The 21298-nt window shown below is 34.6% G+C and overlaps 1 protein-coding gene and 1 long non-coding RNA gene across 2 annotated transcripts; one reads left to right on the top strand and one right to left on the bottom strand.

Annotated features, from left to right (window-relative positions):
- Positions 1-961: 961 nt before the first annotated feature.
- On the bottom strand, positions 962-2611 carry LOC106880736 (uncharacterized). Its single transcript, XM_014930817.2, has one exon. The coding sequence runs from the start codon at positions 1998-2000 to the stop codon at positions 987-989; it is 1014 nt and encodes a 337-aa protein (XP_014786303.1). The 5' UTR covers positions 2001-2611; the 3' UTR covers positions 962-986.
- A 10587-nt stretch (positions 2612-13198) lies between these two features.
- Positions 13199-18329, top strand: LOC149135305 (uncharacterized). Its single transcript, XR_016242358.1, has 2 exons — positions 13199-14593; positions 14662-18329. It is a non-coding gene; the product is annotated as an uncharacterized LOC149135305 (long non-coding RNA).
- The last annotated feature ends 2969 nt before the right edge of the window (positions 18330-21298 follow it).

The following is a 21298-nucleotide window of genomic DNA, read 5'->3' as shown; positions in this document are numbered from 1 at the left end:
CTATATGTACATGTAGATGAACGTATATACATACATGTACATATATATGCATATACTCATATTGTTTATATATATATATAGATATACATGACAAGAAATAATTTTTGCCACTTTTTATGGAGACAAAAGTGTTTATAGGACTGCAAAAAAAAGTGCTCAAATGAAATTGAGACAGAGATAAAAAAAAAAAAAAACATTGATTAGAGAACAAACATCAAATGCGAGTCGAAGTTTGATAATATTGTCTGTTTAAAGAAAGCTAAATACAAAAGGAAAGTAATTATAAATATTTACAAATACTTGCCGCTACAGTGATGTTTGTAAATATTTATGAATGAAGAATTTTGCCAAGGCGGTGAAGTTTGTCTTCAAGATCTTTTTCAATTTCAGATAGTAAAGAGAGGGAGGGGGAGGGAGGGACAGACAGACAGACAGACAGAGACTTAGACAGACAGAACGTGTAGACGTTGCTGGAAGAAAAAATATAAGTCTCTGTGTGTATACCCTTAATGTAATCCTGTGTAATTTTAGACTTGGTACGGTTACGTATAGAAATATAAACAAACTAACGTACACACACACACACACACACAAATATACTCTATTAAATATACTCATCCACCTCCTATGGAGAATGAATCAGACAGAAGGCGATGGTTAGCCAGAGAGAGACAAAGGCGAAGAACAGCCAGTCTCACTCAGGAAGAACTGGACACAAGGAGATTAAACAATACATTAAGGTTATTATTTTCCGTATCATTTTCATGCCATCATTTCTGACGGCACGGGTATATTAGTATATACATAAACATTATAAATAGGTGACCAGTAATAAAGTCACAGGGATAAGTCAAAGTAATAAAGTCACAATTAATTTATGGGATCCGGACAAAACCCCTTGTAACTTTATTACCGTGACTTTTTTTACCTGGATTCTATAAATAAATATATATACAATGAATAAATATACATATAATTAAATTTTATTAACAGTTTTTAGTGATGAACGGATGAGATTGGCTAATGTTCCTGAAGAGTAGGGTCTCCTTTATCATTCCAGAATGCTTGTCCTTGGTGCGGGAAACAAACGGCCACATAAAGTGTACTTGGGTACATGGAACCGACTTCTTCCAATAAGCATTAGCTACTGACTCTGTTTTGTGTCTGAAAGAGTTTCCAGAGCACATATGAACATCATACCAAAATTTTAGGAACAAATATGGATTACAAGGCGATTCAAGCATAGCCCCTTCGAACGGTCGAAGTTTTAATGGGAAAATATTTTTCTTGATAAATTTATATCTAGGCTTACCGTATGTGAAGTCAAAGATCGATGTCTCATTTTCTCCAAAGAAAAATATATCAATGTAAGGCCAACGGAATTGTTGATTTTTCAAAGTCTTAACATCTCTGAAGAAAAATTTCCATTGAAATGTCTTTGGATTGGACACTTGAAAGCCAGGCACTGTCTGTGATACAGTGTAAAATGTGTCCCTCTGGGAATAATTCATAAAAACGTCAATATCATCGTCCCAAGGAATGATACCATGATGACGATAAGATCCTAAAAGTGAACCACCGTACAAGAAAAATACAATTTTGTGACGCCGACAAATATCAATAAAAGATTGAAAGACATACAAAAGGAGCTTCTTCTCTGTAGGGCTAATGGTGCTTTGGTAAATAATAGCCAAGGATTCGTTTCCTGTCACTGATAAATGGGCAGTTTCATTGATAGCAATGCCGATGTTAGTATCATTAAAGTGAAAACTTCCAACAAGATCGGGAAACGTGTTTTTATCGTAGTTTCTTTCAGCGATGACATAATTATTCATAATTACACGAAACATCCTTTGTTTGTCTGGGTTAAATTGCCAAAACTTACTGCTGATGAAGAAAAATAGAATTATGAAAATTCCAATCAACAAAATCAATTTCTTTGGCTGTAGCGGGTTCTTTAATCTATAAGCTTTCCGGCTCAAAATACACAACTGTGACATTTTTCGTTCTCTCCTCTCAATCTCCGTTTCTCGTTTTGTTCTGATCCTTTTTCTGGTTTCTTTTTCTCTTTTTATCTTCCACCTTGTTTTCTCATAAATCACATCAAAACTTAACCAAAACTTTAAAGAAAATGTTAGGCTTTTTTTCTGAGTTTTGAACTGGAAAAGGAAAGTGTACCTTTCACAAAGTAATTTCTAATGTTTTAGTATTTGTGGTTTTTCTATTTCTGACCGACAGCGTTTCAAAGACAAAACGTGAATTCTACTAAAGAAAGGGTAAAGGATGGGGGTACATTCAAAATATTTATTGTGACACATGTTGCCCCATTACTGGCTTATTTTAACGTAGATGTTTATATTAATATATAAATATTATATATTCTTGCGTACAAACAAGATTACAGATTAATATTTTGTAATGTGATGTTTTGTTTTTCTTTTGTAGTTTTATACTTTACTACAACTATCGCCACCACTACAATTGCTACCACCACTATAACTACTACCACTACTACTACTACCACCACCACTATAACTACTACCACCAGTACTACTACTACTACTACTACCATCATTACTTAAATCACTACCACCACCACCACCCCCGCTACCGCTGTACTACCAGTCCCACTACCACCACTACTGCTACCACTACCAATACAACTTCTACTACTACTACTACTACCACCACTACCATCACCACTCCTACCAGTACCGCTACTACTACCAATACCAGTACCACGACTACCAATACAACTACTACCACTCCTACCACCACCACTACTACTACTATTACTACTACTACTACTACTACTACTACTACTACTACTACTACTACTACTACTACTACTACTCTAATACCACCACCTTTACTGTTACTACTCTACCACCACCATCAATACTACTCAAGCTATTCACGTCACCACCAGAGATGAGTTGTGCTGCTGCAAGTTATCCTGAAACAAACTAAAGGAAGTTACCTTTTGTTTTCAGATTTATATATATTTTGGGAACTTAGTTTGTTGCCCTAATATAAATCTGATTGTCATGTTACAACAATTATTGTTATATATGTTAGCATCCTGGTTTTCCATGACTATATCATCAAGTATTAGCAATAGCAAGTGGTTCAGAAAGTACAAATGTAGTAAGAATTTAACCTTTTTTGACAGAGAAGATGGGTCTGTTTTGACAGTTCTGAGCAAAATCTTTTTCACATGTCACAATTTTATTATTATAATTATATTATGATCTTTTACCTAGAGCTAGAAGCTATATTACTAGAGGATTTTAAAAAGAACATCAACTATTGATGTGATGATAAAGGGTAATGGCCTACCTAGAGTGTATACTCTCTAGAGCAGCTCTTAAGTTTAGCCCCCACTACCAGGTAATACAACTTATGTGCTGGCACTCCATCGCTTACGACGTCGAGGGTTCCAGTTGATTCGATCAACGGAACAGCCTGCTCGTGAAATTAACGTGCAAGCGGCTGAGCACTCCACAGACACATGTACCCTTAACGCAGTTCTCGGGGATATTCAGCGTGACACAGAGTGTGACAAGGCTGACCCTTTGAATTACAGGCACAACAGAAACAGGAAGTAAGAGTGAGAGAAAGTTGTGGTGAAAGAGTACAGCAGGGTTCGCCACCACCTCCTGCCGGAGCCTCGTGGAGCTTTAGGTGTTTTCGCTCAATAAACACTCACAACGCCCGGTCTGGGAATCGAAACCACGATCCTATGACCGCGAGTCCGCTGCCCTACCACTGGGCCATTGCGCCTCCAATACAACTTATACAAGAGACCCAAAAGTGTCGTCCCCATAGAAGTATCACTTGGGGTGGACCATACCATTACCCTACTGACAGGGAGAAATGATATTGACTTGTTTCTTTAATAGCACAAATTAATATTGCATTGTTGCAGTTAAGAACCCAGCAATGAGAGAGAAGGGTGGACAAGGAAGCTGTTCAATGAGACCAAGTGGTGACAGTGCAACGTGGAAACAAAACCATGAATGCTTTAGTGACACAACTCAAGGTTGATAAAATAAGTACCTGTTAAGCATTGGGAACGATGTCATCGACTTATACCTTGCCTGAAATTACTGGCCTTGTGCCAAAATTTGGAACCATTACTCAGAACGTAAAGACGAAATTCTGTTAAGCATTTTCCTGACATGCTAACAATTCTGTTCGCTGCCTTATAACCGGAAATCATATTAGGGTTAATTTGTTTAGTCTTGCAAAAGAAAATGGAAGCTCAATACACTAGCATTGTTTACTTTAATTCTATATTAAGATTTAGAAAGCTACATCCAGTGAGGTGACTTCGATGCACCTCAGCTAATATAATGAAGTTCAAACTGAAAGGCTTATGCTTTTAAAGAAATACATTCTTCTTTGCTTTCAGCAGATCTTCATCTCAATTTAACCACAGTTTGACACTTTTCCACAGATTTACTTGCAAATGAAAATATTGTATTTTGAATGTTAGTACGTTTGTTTTCTTTCAAACATTTAAAATTAGATGAAGAGTCAGGACTTTACTTTCTCACCATGTCACCAGTGAAGGTTAAGGGTATCCCGCCCTTGTAGCATAACTAGGAGTGGTAGTGGTAATGGTGATCCGCCCGTGCAATGCTGTTAGGTAGGCATCTCTTTGGAGTCTGCTACACAAGCCTGTGTAGGGGTGGTGGGGTGGAGAACAAACTCAAAAGCTGCTTCGGGCAACACACACTATAACAATGCCACTGCCTCCCCACTCACTGACTTGTTGTTGGCACTCCGTCGCTTACGATGTCGAGGGTTCCAGTTGATCCGATCAACAGAATAGCCTGCTCATGAAATTAACGTGCAAGTGGCTGAGCACTCCACAGACACGTGTACCCTTAACATAGTTCTCAGGGATATTCAGCGTGACACAGTGTGACAAGGCTGCCCTTTGAATTACAGGCACAACAGAAACAGGAAGAAAGAGTGCGAGAAAGTTGTGGTGAAAGAGTACAGCAGGGTTTGCCACCATCCCCTGCCGGAGCCTCGTGGAGCTTTAGGTGTTTTCGCTCAATAAACACTCACAACGCCCAGTCTGGGAATCAAAACCGCGATCCTATGACCACAAGTCCGCTGCCCTAACCACTGGGCCATTGCACCTCCACACTCACTGACTAAACCCGCTAAAAAAACGAGTTCAATTAGTGAATAAAGTCCAATCTATTGACAAGAAAGCAGCCTCAATTTCAAATTTTTACTAGCTTATAGAGAACAGCCATCAGACTTTGCTATATAGCATTTGTGGTCCTCGACCATTGTTTTCAACAGCTGCAGGAAACGTAAGTAAATGCATTTTGCAGATCTCGGCCACTGAGATCAACTTTGTAACTACCAAGGTGAAAAATTTGAGTCAATGATTCATATGAAAATATCCCTATTATCAGACTATGATTGTACTAATATGCAGTCTTTGAAGAATTCTCAGAAATACTTTTATCAATTGCAAAGTCGTTTGGCTGAAGCCATTTGCTCAGAATCAATAGAAAACTATCAATGTTGAATATGCTTAGGCCTATAAAGCAACCTTTAATTTAGCACCAATTCCTGGCAATTTTCCCTAGTTCCAATCAAAATGACAAATAATGTATTCATTATTCAGAATCTGTAAAAAATTTTGTTGCATTTTTTAAAAATATATGACTTGTGAAAACTGACCAAATAAATAAGAAAGAAAGGAGAGACAGACAAACAGAAAGAAAGGAACAACTTGTTCCTTATGTCAGCTAAATTATCATATACCACTAGATTATATTTAAGTAGGTCTGATTAGCACGAAGAGAACAGCCCATTGTGTTCAGAGGAGAGAGAAGGATGGAACTGGTTATTGTTGGTAACAATCTCCAATGGTTGTGGTTCAACCAGGCTGATTTAGACCTCCTCTTTCTTCTCACAAAATGTTTACCTTGTATGAAAGAAGTAGCAAAGTAGGAAGAAAAAAAAAAGATTGAAAAATGAGAAACAAAAAAAGAGTTGGGAAAATTCGGAAATTTAAACTAGATAATTATCACTAACTTCTCAAATTAATAACGGTGCTAGATGTCTTGATTTTGCTTTAAAGAATTCAATTGACTGCATCTGTTGGGGTGAAAGACAGGCATGGCTAAGTTGTAGTGATTTTAGCCTCTGAAGATCAAGTGAAAGCACAAAAGCACAGAAAAATGATTTTATTTTTTTAAGTGACACTGTTTCAATTAGAACTTCACAATATAAGCTTGGATGCATGGTAGTCAGTCACCTCATTGGTCTTAGCTTGTGAGATAAACATAATTAAGGCCTTATTGCTTCGATGTTAATATCAATGTAGAATATGCACACTGACATTACACATTCAGCAGAGCATACTAGCTTCATTTCTTTCAAGCCTACACATGTCCTCAGCAGTCACAGCCCATGTTTTACTGCCATGTAGCATGGCTGTTTGCAACAGGCATCATACAGTCTACCTTTTGCTCTGAGCGAAAAGCCTTTTGTTACCGAAAGAGGTAGGAGCTCTCAGAAGTTTACTTAGGCTATTCTTATTCTCGCAGCTACACTCTCAGATCATTCATCTCTGCTACTGACTTGGTCACCTAGGTAACAGAAGTTATCAACTACTTCTAGTTTTTTCCCCTGGCATATGATGGAATCTGTTTTCTGTACATCTTTAGTGTTTATTGCACCTGTGCATCTGCCACACACAAAAACTATCTTCCCAGTTAACCTTCCTCTGATATTACTGTACCTCTTATGTATCTGTAACTTACACCGGGTACATCTTATGGAGCTTTTACCTATGCCTTTTCTATAGATCAAGCAAGGCCATCTACCTGAAGGGATTTGTAATTTGTCCACCTTCCTACTTACTAAGACTTTGGTTTTGGTTTTAATTTGATCTACTCAACTGGATTCAGTTTCATGCACCTGAAATATGTGTAGTGTTATATTAAATCACTTTGTTTATGTTAATGCCAGAAAAGAATTACATCAGTTATTTTACAGGCACTATACTGCTTTTTGATTTTTACAATAGTCTTTTTTTTAAAAACTTACCTTGAGAATGTTAATTGCAGAATGTTTATGTTATCTCTCTGTAAAAGATATGAATTGTGTTGAAGGGAATTATTTATTAGACTTCTTGTGTGTGTGTGTGTGTGTGTGTGTGTGTTGGAAGGTTTTGGCATACTTATCAGTCTCTTTTCATTAGACTCAGTGAAGCAATTCTTACTGAGATTTTTAGTCCACACTTTCCTTGGGAAAAAGCCAAAATCTTCTTTTAACACGCAATTAACACTATAAACCTTAGTTCCCATCAGATTAAATTAAGCAGTGTCAAGCCAGAAAGATATTTTATATGAGTGGCCATTTGCGATAAAACACCTATGTAATTAATTGATCCATGATTTCTGTCTATTTATAGTTTTTATGTCTAATGAGAGTTCCAGCCAGGCTCCCACTGTTATCTAAATTCAAAATTACGATATGAATTATTTTGGAAATGTTAGCCACATTCTGCCTATCAAAGAATAGCAAGCATTGACTCAGGTAAGCCATACTTCAACGTTTGCATCAACATTTTGATTTGATTCCAAATCAGCTTCCAAGAATTAATTGATTGTTTTCCTTCATACATTATGATCACTTAGTCTTAGTATGTTTCTTCTGTATCCCCGCCGCCACTCTCACTTGGACTTTCTCTCTTTCACTATTCTTCCGCCACTTTGCAATCTCATTCTCTCTGCCTCTTTTCCTCTTCTTCTTTTCTTCTTCGTCATTTTTGTTCATCATAAACTACAATCACAAGCCAACCGTTGTATACGTGCTGCAGCTATTTCGATTCGGCAAGCAATCAAGATTGACAAAAGAAGGTCAAATCAATCAGCCACTGTTTTCTAAAGTTTATAGACCAAAGTACACGCCATAGTCAACAGGCTATCGTTCTCTGGTTACCTTCATTTTCTGTGTTTATTTACCAGTGGTCAGTGGATATTTTATTGCATCACTTTGATTATGGTTTCTTGAATTCTCCAGCTTCATCATAAACATGTCATTGTTGTTGTTGTTTAACCCCAGACAAATCTTGATTGAACAAACCAATGATCAAAGGTGTTCCAGTTATGACCATTTCAACTTTTTCTGTATGCAAGGAACTCAAGACTACATTATACAATGTTTCCATTTTTAAGATGGCAACATGAGATTTAAGGAAGATTTTGCTGTTACATCTAGCAGATCAAATGACTATGTAGAGGCTCCCTAATTGTCTTGTCGCTATAAAGATGTGTATGTGTGTATACCTTAAACATAACATACATACATATATATGTATGTATATATTTATGTATTTGTACACTTATATACACACATACACATATATGTATACATATACATATATGTGTGTGTATGTGTTTGTGTGTATATGTATGTATACTCTTAATCCTCCACTCATCTCTACCAATTTTATCTCTGCTAAAAGTAACCCTCTGCAAATCCCTATATATCAGACAGACTCAACGACACTTGTCTAAAAGCTTTAGTAAATATTCTCAGAATGACCATCTTGGTAACAATTATTTCATTTCATGATTTTTCTACTCTGCAGATCACTCCACCCAGTATCTTTTTGTGTCCAGCTGAGCCCTATACAGTGATTCCCAGGACTCTCAGCTCCAACACGAACAAGAACCCATCTTCATTTTCAAAATGTTTACTCTTCGTTAACTTAATTACTGTACTCTTTTTCTAACAAGCACAACAACATAACACCATATCACACACACATATATACACATCAGCTTCCATAACAAAGTACCAGTACACACACAAACACACACACACGCACAAACAAACAAACAAACACGAGCAGAAACATACACCCAATCATTCTGCAGCTACCTACCATGTTACTCTTGAACAGTTGAAACCTCTTTCCTTCCTCTTTATTTCCCTTTGAAGATGCATGGCTTAGTGGTTAGGGTATTTGGCTCAAGATTATATAGTTGTGGGTTTGATTCCTGGCGACGCATTGTGTCCTTGAGCAAGACACTTTATTTCACATTGCTCCACTCCACTCAGCTGGCAAAAATGAATTGTACCTGTAATTCAAAAAGGCCAGCCTTGTCCCATTCTGTGTCATGCTGAATCTCACTGAGAACTACATTAAGGATACCCATGTCTGTCGAGTGCTCAGCCACTTCCATGTTAATTTCACATGCTGGCTGTTCCATTCATTGGATCAAATGGAACCCTAGTTATCATAACTGTCGGAGTGCCAGTTAAATTTTCATTCATTCAATCTCCGGCCATTTTCAGTAAGATCTGACATAGACTAAAATGCATTTTACAATTACTCCCATTCTCCTACCCATTCATCTCACTTTCCCTTGTGACTGAAATCCATTTTTGATTGACAGTGAAGAGCCCCAGCATGGCCCAGTCCATTGACTTAAGCAACTAAATCAATACTCTACAATATGTGCAGTTATATGTATGCGTTATATATATATATATATACTTATGTATATATCTTCATATACATATATACATTATGTGTGTATTTATATACATACATAATACATGCAGTGAGATTGTACGTGTTCTTCTGTGTGTGTGTGTGTGTGTGTTTGGCCAAATATTAGCCAATTGATCAAAGAAATAAAAACGGAAAATTATTTGAGTTTGTTATTTTGTCTCTTTCTTTTTCAGAACACTACTTTTGTTCATGACATCATCATCTTTTAAGTCATTATCAAAGACACTTTGATTCTTTTGAGTTAGTAATTCCCTCAGCTTCAGTTGACAAATATTACCTTGCCTAGCTTTAGAATCGTTTCTTGTATGTGTGTGTTTATATATACACACACACACACACACATATATATATATATATATATATGTATATATATATATATATATATATATATATATATATTAGAATTGTTCTGTAATTGTGGTAGAGTAAGACACTGATAAGTGGAAAAATCTTTTCTGCATTTCATTTCACTTGATGCCACTCAATTACATTTTGGAGTGATGAAGACCACAAGACTCCTAGTGACTCCCTTAAAATATGGGAACTCTGTTTCTACTGAAAACAAAACAAGACGTGAAAACCCCTCTGTGATGTGTAGTATTTGTAAAGTGAGACTAACCTTTATCTCACTTTCATACCTTCCTTTAGCAAGTTTTCTCTTCGTGCATCTCTTGTATTCTCAAAAAAATACTTGAACTTTGAATCTGCCGCTACAAACCTATTACTTATAGAATCGATATCATTCTTGCAATCATAAAATACTTTTCTGATAGTAAGTATTTAAGTCCACAAAGCACATATGTTTATATTCATTTCATTTCACTTATAAAGGGATAAATGTGTGTGTGTGTGTGTGTGTGTATATATATATATATATATATATATATATATATATATATATACACACACACATATATATATATATATATATATATATATAGATAGATAGATAGATAGATATAAATGTCTGTTGATTCACCAGAAGGGTGAATTACAGAACTCAGTACAAGTGTAGAGTATTGTTTAATACATTGAAACTGAAATGCTTCTATTTCCAGTACACTGAATTACTTGTTTTTGATTGTCACCTGATAATCTAAGCCCGATTGTCTTTTAAAATATCTGCTGTTTGAATTTTTTTTTTTTAAATATGAAATGAAAATTTGAAGAAAATGCTTATCCTTATTTGAAAAAAAGAAAAGAAAAAATAGCTTGTGACTGATACATGCAAAAATGGTTGTGTCAACTCAATGTTTTTGATTTCAATTATGGTTCCAGAGGGAATATTGTAGATATTTTAAAGTTCATTTGAGTGAAGTCACTCTTATAATTTTCCACATGAAATTTTAATGTTGGGCATCCAGCTGTAGAAACTCTACCAAATCAGATTGGATCCTGGTGTAGCCATCTGGTTTCACCAGTCCTCAGTCAAATCGTCCAACCCATGCTAGCATGGAAAGCAGACGTTAAACGACGATGATGATGATGATGCTTAAGGAAAGAAGCTTAGATGTGAATATGAAAATGCATCTTGAGAGACATCATGTAACCCAGACTTTCATATGCTATTAGGGAGCCTACAGTGGTTTTCAGCAGTGATTTCCAATGAAAACTTTTAGTGGCCTCTACAGAAGATGTCCAAACTACAAGTATTTTTCTTTTCCATTGAAGTAAGTGCAGGCTAAAATACTCAACACAGTAGGGCCAAAATATAATTTTAATTAATTGAAATTAAAAGAGCAGAAAAGACATTTGTGTTAATCGCAATGTTTGTCAAGGAAGGCAAGGGAGGGAACTCCAAAATCTTAATTGATTAAAAATTGTAGACGTTAAGCTCAACGATAAATCTTTTGCCAATCTCTATCTTCCACCAGATTAAAAACACATTTATATGCAGTTTATGCTAAAACATGCAGAAGCAGAGATGGGATTACACAAAATCTAGATGTGATAGTTTTAGAATCAGCCTACTGAAAAAACACCTCAGTTACGAAAGCTTTGTTGCATAATGTAATTGGAAATGGCTCTAAAATACTTTTGGAAAATTTTTTTCGTGATGTATATATCAAGACTGAACCAAAAATAAATAGTTTTACTTCATCTAAATTCGAATTGAATTTTAAGGTTGATTGTCATAGATTTATTTACATAATCCTTGTAAGGTTGTATAGAAATGCTTCTGGGCTTTAAATGCCTTTAAATCTGTCAATAAAATGAGAATCATAGTTAACTTGATTCCATAACTTTATGAAATGCCAAGGCAAATCGATCCTCTTAGTGAACACATTAACTAACACACATACAGACAGGCACACACACACACACAGATATTCCTTCAATCAAACACTTCAGGTTCTTACTAAAACAACATTCCAACATTGATTATTTAATAAACGTTTCTGGTGGGGAAAGAGAAGTATTGAAAGAGAAAATCGACTTCCATTTGTTTTATCATATCTTGTATCAGATACTTTGGGATTCAATGTATTGTTTTAAAAAATTCATACATTTAAGTTCCTCAGAAGATCAAAGATTTTTAACTTTCAGAAGTCTTTCTTTTCTCCTTTTTTTGTTATTTGTGTATGTGTGTGTGCATGTGGAAAGACAGAATGAGAGTGAAAGGGTATGAGAGGGAGAGAGAAGGAAGAAGTGAAAGATAGAGAGAGGGAGAGAGAGAGAGAGAGAGGGAGAAAGAAAGGGAGGGAGTGAGAGAGAGAGGGAGAAAGAAAGGGAGGGAGGGAGTGAGAGAGAGAGGGAGAAAGAAAGGGAGGGAGTGAGAGAGAGAGAGATTTCAATGCGTACCAGATATTTAAGAATGTTTACCTGACATATTCGATGAAATATTGAAAATGTTTTGTAAATATTTGTATAAAAAAACATGACAAATTAATGCAGCTAGACAGTGATCTAACAATACTGTTGACTTCCAACAATAAATCTAACAATACTATTGGGTTGGTGCATAATTATTGCAGCTTTTTTTCAACTAAAACAATAACAATATTTAACAAAAACATCTTTAAATGACGGTCTGCCAAGCAAATGGGAAGCAGTAATTGAAGTAGATGGTGAATATGCTTCAGAATAATCATTTAAAGATGTTTTTGTTACATGTTGTTATTGTTTTTGTTGAAAAAAAAGCCGCAATAATTATGCACCAACCCAATATATAACAAGGACAGAAATCAATATACTTAGACTAAATCCATGAACACACAAACATGATTATGTAGTCAAGAAATTTCTTTGGGAACTTTGTGGTTTCATATTCAGTCCTGCTGTATATCAAGCATTTTGCTTATCTTGGCTTTATATTGACCTTGTGAGTGAAATTTGTTTGCTGGAAGCTGTATGCCGCTTAAAGGGACTGTTTCTGTTCTTAAGAAGGAAACTTCACCCAGTTTAACTAAGCTTTCTGATCTAGGGTACCTGCAGCATTTACGTCTCTAATTTGAAGGTAACTTCCTCTCACCAGTCTTAGAGGTTATGCAAAAGTTCGTGTGTGCTGCCTTTCTTCCTGGAAGCCATAAAAACATTTACACCCGACCACTTCTAAAACCGCTTTAGACAGGAAAGGAGCAGTTTAAAATTAGAATAGTTAATAAAAAAATTTTAAAATGCAGTGGTTTCATAATCTTTTATTCTTTTACTTTTTCTTGGTCATTTAACTGTAGCCTTGATGGGACACTGCCTTGAAGGCTTAGGCTGAACAAATCAATCACAGACATTTTATAAAACAGAACCTAGACATTTTAAGTCTAGTATTAATTCTATCAATTGCCTTTGCCAAACTGTGAATTTACAGATGCATAAACAAATCAACACCAGTTATCAAGCAGTGGCAGAGATAACACATGCACACACACAAATTTATGTAAGTATGCATGCATGCAAATTCCAGGCACGGTGGTCTTGAGAATAGTCAACGTCCTGAGTATTGAGGCAATGGTACACTGTTTACATTGGACTGCATACCTTATATGGCAAACTTGTTTGAGGAAAGTGCTCCTAGTGGAAAACAAGACCATGATTCAAGGATTGCACAGTCTTCATTGAAGGAATGTGAAATATGAGAAGTCAATTGGGAAAGCAACAATGGAGGAAACAAGTAAAGGAAGAAGGGGATATTTTAACAACCCCGCAAAAAAACAGGTATTTTTTATGCTACTTGAAAATGCACTGCCAGTTAGTGAATGGAGGAAGTTTGGTCTGTAATATCAGCAGACATATATGTTTCTCAAAAGCTGAGCCCATTAGTCACCAGCAGATTTCTCTGAGTACAAAATGTTTTTAATGATCAGCGATAGTCTTTCCTCACTGGTGAACAGCCATCATATATATACAGGGTGCGTAAGATATTTGAGGACAGATTTATGTTTATAAAAAAACAGATATATAATAACAGATAATAACTTTATTTATCAAAAAATGTTATGAGAATAAAAATAAACCTTCTTTTCTATAATGTTATTCAACAAAGCCACCTTCAGCTTCAACAGCTGCTTCTATATGAGATCTAAATCATCTACATGCTTAAATCAAGTGGTCCTGGTTCATTTTGGACATTACTCTGACTTGGCAACTTTAAAAGAATCTTTGGTATTATGGGCATGCTCATTGGCCTCTCTCTCAACAATGTTCCACATGTAATAGTCCAATGGATTGAGATCTGGGGAATTAGGAGGCCAAGTGTTAGGGGTTATGTGGTCATGAAAATTTTCAACCATCCATTCCTGTGTTACTAGAGCCATGTGTGATAACGCAGAGTCTTATTGAAACACATATGGTCTTCCATTGCATACACTGTTTATCCATGGCTTAACAATTATTTCCAGGATCTCAATGTAGGCGACAGAGTTAACTCTAAGGCCTTATGGAAAGAAGTAAGGCGGCATCTCATGTCCTTCATTGCTGACAACCCCTAAAACCATGACAGTTGCAGGAAATTTTGTATGCACTTGGAACTTCAGAAGAATCTGCACATAACCATCTGTCATTTCTTTGATCTTCATTTCTTTCAAGCCTACACATGTCCTCAGCAGTCACAGCCCATGTTTTACTGCCATGTAGCATGGCTGTTTGCAACAGGCATCATACAGTCTTCTGCTGGATTTTTCAGTTTGTTTAAGAGCCTTTTAGATCTGATGTAGTGATTTTCTTTTTCTTTTTCTGACAAACTGACCTTTCCTCATCATACAAGACTTATATCTGATGTCTTTGTGGATAACATTTCTGACGGTTCCTTCTGACACATGGAGATCTTTTGCAATTAACCTCATGGACTTTATGGGATTGTAATCAATGGTCCATTGAACTTGCTGGATAAATTCAGGTGTTCTGATGATTTCAGAGTGTTTAGAATGCTTTTTATGCTTTGAAACTGGTGATACGTTCCATCTTCAGTCTCTAGCTCCTCATAAACTTTGTAGATGAAAGATCTGGCAACTTTTAAAAATTGAGATATTTCTAAATTGCTATGCTCAGCTTTTATAACCACAATAACAGCATGCCTCTTCATTTCTTGAGTAAGCTGAGGGTCTGCCATTATTATTTTCTGAAACAAAGATTATACAGAGTTAGCAAAAAAATGCAGTAATGACCCACCACAAAAAAATGTCCTCAAATACCTTATGCACTCTGTATATATATATATATAAGAGAATATATGAGAAAGTAGGTGTAAAAGGTGGAAGGGTGAAAACCCTGGAAAACAAAAGGAAAAACAAAAAGTAAAAAGAGGAACAATTAGAATTATGTCTCCTTTAAACGTAAAGCCATAATAAGGCTGAACAGATAGGGGGTCTAGAGTCTGTGGTAAAATTGCTCAAATCGGAGAGGGTGGTATTTTTCAATTCACCAACAGGAACTTAAACATGTTTACATCTGCTAAAAATTTCAGATCTGCAATTCAACAGTGCAGTATTCTAAGATCTGAAAGGGATCTGCGATCTTTCAGTTATGCATAGCTTGCATTTTTGTGAACCATTACCATATGGCATAGATTTTTCAACTGTTTTCCATTTGATTGTATGTCATGTGGAGTTAGATTTCAAACCCCATTCGTGGCTAGCCAACTTATTAGTGATGGCTGGGGACAAAAACACACACACATATATATATACATATTTGACGGGCTTCTTTCAGTTTCCATCTATCAAATCCACTCACAAGGATTTGGTCTGCTCAAGGCTTTAGTAGAAGACACTTACCAAAGGTGTCACACAGTGGGACCAAACCATGTAGTTGGGAAGCAAGCTTGTTACCACACAGCTATGTCTGTGCCTATGCAGGTTAATTTGTCTTCATTATCATCATTTAATATCATGGCAGAAAAACAATTTGCAAGGGTAACTTCTACAATATATTAGAATTTAATATAATGTCCAATCCAATCTCAAATGATAAACATTGTTGCATCTTTGCTGAACACTGTCATCATTATTTTAACATTTACTTTTCCATGCTTGTATGGGTCAGATAAAAGGTCTTTCAGTTTCTATCTACCAAATCTAATCACAAGGTTTTTGGTCATCCCAGGCCCCTTGCCCAAGCTGTCACACAGTGAGACTAAACCTGAAACCACATAGTTAGGAAACAAAACGAACATCTCAACCACACATGAAATACTGTTGCATTATTTATGAAATATCCTCAAAGTATTGGTTTCACATTTTGGCACAAGGCCAGTAATTTCAGGGAAGGGGTTAAGTCAATTACATCAACCGCAGTATTCCACTGGTGTTTATTTTATTGACCCCAAAAGAATGAAAGGCAATGTCAACCTCGGTGGAATTTGAACTCAGAATGTAAAGACAGGCAAAATGCTGGTAAGCATTTTGTCCGGCATGCTAATGATCCTATCAGCTTGAAGCCTTAAATATTCTCAAAATATCAATTAGTATTGTTATGATGCAATTTTGCCTGACAGCCTTAATGAGACAGTAGGCCTCTTGTGCTAAACTTACTGTATTTCTCATTTATATTTTCATTCCATCATCTATGAGTTCTGGAATAAAGTATTGTATTTAGATGTTCAGTGACAGTAGACAGGGTTGGGTCACCAAGAGAAAGAGACTAGCAAATCAACAAAATCACTGAAAACTGAGAAATTAGGCATTAGATCAAATCCTGCCAAAGCTGCTCTAGCCTTTCATTGATCTACATTTAGAAGAAAGTCACATTATTATGGGGGGAATTAAAAACACATAGAAAACAAAAAATTTAAGTTGATATTGTTTTTATTCATAAAACATTTATGCATGAAGGAATTGTTTTTAGATTTTATTTTATTTTTGTATTCAAGCAGAGACGTATCTGTTGTGGCTTGTAAAGTTAGCAGACTTTACATGAGTTAGGATTATTATTATTTTTTTTTCTTTATCACATTGCAGTTTTCACACACGCAGCCAATATAACATTCACAATAATAGATAATTTTCAGCCAGTAAGTTACAGCTTGCCATAATAAGGGACTGGCGGCAGTAAACTGGCTGAGAACCGATAAACCTATACGGACAATAAACTAGTTGAAGTAAACATGCCTCCTTGAAAAAAAAAAGCAAAAAAAAAAAACATCAGGAGCATATAAACACATACAAGACAAGGAAAAAATAACAGAAGTACATTGTTTAAACAACAAATTAAATAAAAATATATTTTAGTCATAGCATCACATATTGCACATAGACTAAGTTTAACTTAGAAATGCTTTAAAATAACCTGTTTTCTCACTTCTTTCAGTGATTAAAACAAGTTATTTAAGCAAGACAAGTTAACTTAAAAGGGACTTATATATCGCTCCTTCAGATTACAAATCACACACATCTATACATATAGAAATAATAATTTATTCTTAACCTCTCAATACAGAAGATACAGTAAACATTATTTATATACAAAAATACAGACATATAGAGAAAAACTATTTACCTAAACAAATCGACTAAACTTTTTCTTGATATGCTTATATTTATCTGATACAATCTAAGTGCCACTGGTTGGTAACAATGCTAATACTCAGAAATGATAATCCAAAATTGTTTCCATACACCAGTGTCTAAGTAAGATACAGCTTTTGGAGTGGATGGGTGGAGGACACAATTAAAATAAGTGAGACATTTTGTAGCAATGTTAGAGAGAAATGTAGGACCAAAGAGATTTTGGAGGTTTTTTTTTTTTTTTAATGCATTCATTATTTCGATTTGTGTGTCTAAAAGGCAGAAAGAGCGTTAAATAATATCACTACCACCTCCCAGAGACATATGAACTGTTAGGTTTGAAAAATTCACCCAGGACGATTTAATTAAAAAAACCTGTCATAGTAAGACATTGATCAGATTTAGGACAAGTCTGAGATCTAGTTTACTGACTGGAATCCAAAAATCGAAGACATTCACACCTAAGTTACAGTCTAACAAAACTCGGGGAAAGTAAATCTTGCAATTGCTTTTCCCATAATGTGCCGTCTGAGACAAATTCTTAGTTTTTATTGAGTTGGCCAAAAGGTCTTTCTTTCATAACATTCTGATGATAGGGAAAGCTGAAAATATAAGGCCACTGATGGATTTCTATAGTTTGGGTTGATTTGTAGTTTCATCAGTGATTAAGTTTTGTCACTTGTATGTACATGAAGATCAAAAGAAAGAGCCAAAATGATATCAATACCTGCAAGCAGTAAGTTTGTAAAGATATTAAATAAAGAAGGTGAGAAAACATCATGGTGATATATGCAGAATAGAATATTGGTATTTATGCAAGACGAAATGCCTAAACCTAGGAAGGAATGCAAGCATTTTAGAAGACAAAGGGTAACACTAAAGTTTCTCATCAAGAGATCTGCATTAATTTCAATTAAAAACTTGATATGCTGCATTGTAAAACAAATGATGCAGAGACAATAGCGATATTTACCTGTCTGTTTTTTTTTTAACAAACTTGGTACTTCTACAAGAGAAGACTCATCTACAACTATGAATCCAAATTTTATTGGAAGTAAACAATTTATTATAGTGTTCATTCATTTAGACATGTAAAACAAGACTACATCTTAGCATAGGAATATCCACCGACTAAGGAATATTTTGAATCCCTTTAATTTCTTGTTTAATGTCCAAGAGCAAATAGCATCTGTAGGTGTTATCTTTTCCCCAGAGATAAAAAGGAGCAAATGAAAGTTGTTATAAAAGTCAACGCAAAAAAAAAAAGGAAATATTCATGTCCTATATCATAAATAATTCAAACATAATACGGGACAAATATTGCTTCCTCGCTCCTTTGATAAAACAATATTAAGGAAGCGCAATGAAATAATTATTTTAAAGAAAACTAAACAAAATGTTTACAATACTTCAGTACAAAAACCATACCATGACAAAATGCTACAGAAGACTCACTATTGTTCCAGGAAATATGGTATAAATGAATAAAATAGCTACAGTAGGTTATTGCAAATAAGGGTACAGACTAACAATGTGCCTAGTGCAAGATAATGTATAACTTTACCGATACCGAATATTGTTAGATGGAGGTAGTTTAAAAGCCAGGCATTCACAAAGAAAAGATGTACATAAAATAGCCAATAGATTCTGGTTATATATGTGTGTCAGCCTGTTTTGGACCAAGTTAAATGAAAATCATAGAGCTGTGAAGGAAAAGCATGATTTTCTTCTCATTGAGTCAGCAATCTCAGCATATTTAAAGACAAACAGAAGTGTGAGCACAGATACATTGCTGTTTTCTGTTGAGATTATGACAAGTTTTAGATGAGCTAAATGTAGAAAAGTTGATCTAATAAGCATAACAAAAGTGAAACTAAATGATTTTGGCATATCTACATTGAATTAACATGTGGTTGTAAGTGCAGAATATTTTACTCATAGATTTGGTTTTTATTCCATATTCTTAAATTTTTTTTTTTAATTCTCTGATTTTGCAACTGGGATAGAAAATCTAGTGCGATTCATAAAATGAACTGCAAGAGTTTTACAGACAGTAAAACAAATAAACAGAAAACAAAAATAAAAGGAGAAGATTTTTATTACAAACAGGAACAGTTTGTCATTTGTAACATCCAAATCAATCTTCCAAATTTCATTCATGTTCTCTACTGAACTGCTCAAAGAACAATGCCAATTCAGGAACAAGAACATTCTTAATGTCAAGCAAGTCACTGATTGTTAAAACTGCTTCTTAATATCAGAAGAAAGGGAATATTGGAACTATTTTCACTAAATTTAAGGATATTTATCACCATTCCTTTATAATAAATGTTAAACTCATTGCAGGTTCTGACATTATCCAAAAACTTAATTTTACAGGCACATGCCAAAGCAGACTTTCCCCAAAATTTATAATATATCAAAAAACAATGGGTGTATATATATATATATATATTTCATTTGTAATGTGGCATTAAATGTTTGACATTGTTGCACCACACTGTACTGAAAGAAATGATCTAGTATTAATTGATGTCTTACACTGCATGTAGACCTGTATTTGCTGCACGACAAGACAAATATTGAATGATATTAAATGCTGCAAAAGTTTGTAACAATAACCATTTCTAAACCAGAAAAATGAGAAGAGTTACTCATTATAACATCTTACACTCTCTATTCTGATCACATTTTTTCTCTTTCTTTTTACCATAAATTGAAGATCATTTTGAATATCTTGTTTAAATATCCTTTAAACAGTGAAATATAATAAAACAAAAACCCAGTTACTTTGTCTTTTAATTCCATATTAATAAAAAATTAAAATATAAAGCATTTAATCAATGTTATGTATATTAAAAAAAGGCATATATATATATATATATATAATGAGATTTTCCTCAAGAATTATTCACTGTATCAAATGAGATAACGTTTGTTGCTTTCTGAAATATAAGCCATATTTCAAGAATTATTTAAACATTTTTTTTAGGAACCTCTAATGTGAAATAGCTAAAATGTTACACCAACCTTCATGACAAAAAGTAGAATTTCTAAAATTACAAGAGGAAGGAATAATTTTATACCAGTTCATTAGCTATCAACAAATACAAAATGTATGAAAAAAAAAAAATCTCTATAGTGTATTGGAATATTGAATGTCAAAATCAAATTTAAAATTGATGGAAAATTGATGAATGAAATGGTTAGTAAATATCTCTTAAACATTTAAGATGAATTAGATCCTAAAACAGAAATGTCTCACCTTGATGTGCGTTATTTAAAACTAAATGGCACTTCAATCTCTTGCTCATAAACGTTAGTTGCAATGAGAATTAATAAGCATAAATCATTAGATACTAAGTAGATTTTGTGCAACAAAAAAATTATCATTCTCACTGTCATCCTTATTAAGTAAATAAAGACAAATAAAAATTCACAATCAACTTATAAATACAAAGTCAATTTGAGATCTCTCAGTGCATGAAGATTGCAAGCAATGTCACAGATTGAGAATCAGAAATTTCTTTATTTCTTTTTTCTTTTCCTTTGGCAATGAATTTGAATTAAAAAAAAAATTGAAGCAAAAGACACAATAAAATCTTCTAAAAGTACATAAAGGGATATGGCTGTAAACCTTCAGAAATTACTTAACATCAGCATGTATCAAGTTTTTTTTTTTATGTGTTTTGGTTTTTAAAAATTTTGGTAGGACAGAAGAGAGGAGTAAATAGAGAGATCTTTGGAGTAGAGAAAGAAACAGTCAGATTATCACAGATACAGGAATTCTTAATGATAT

The sequence above is a fragment of the Octopus bimaculoides genome, chromosome 6 (assembly GCF_046866305.1).
Source record: "Octopus bimaculoides isolate indiv1 chromosome 6, ASM4686630v1, whole genome shotgun sequence".
Classification (NCBI taxonomy): Eukaryota; Metazoa; Mollusca; class Cephalopoda; order Octopoda; family Octopodidae; genus Octopus; species Octopus bimaculoides.
This window is presented reverse-complemented; position numbering and strand designations above follow the sequence as displayed.

Coding starts and splice junctions, on each gene's coding strand:
- LOC106880736 (XM_014930817.2), bottom strand. CDS start 2,000: ATGTCACAGTTGTGTATTTTGAGCCGGAAAGCTTATAGATTAAAGAAC.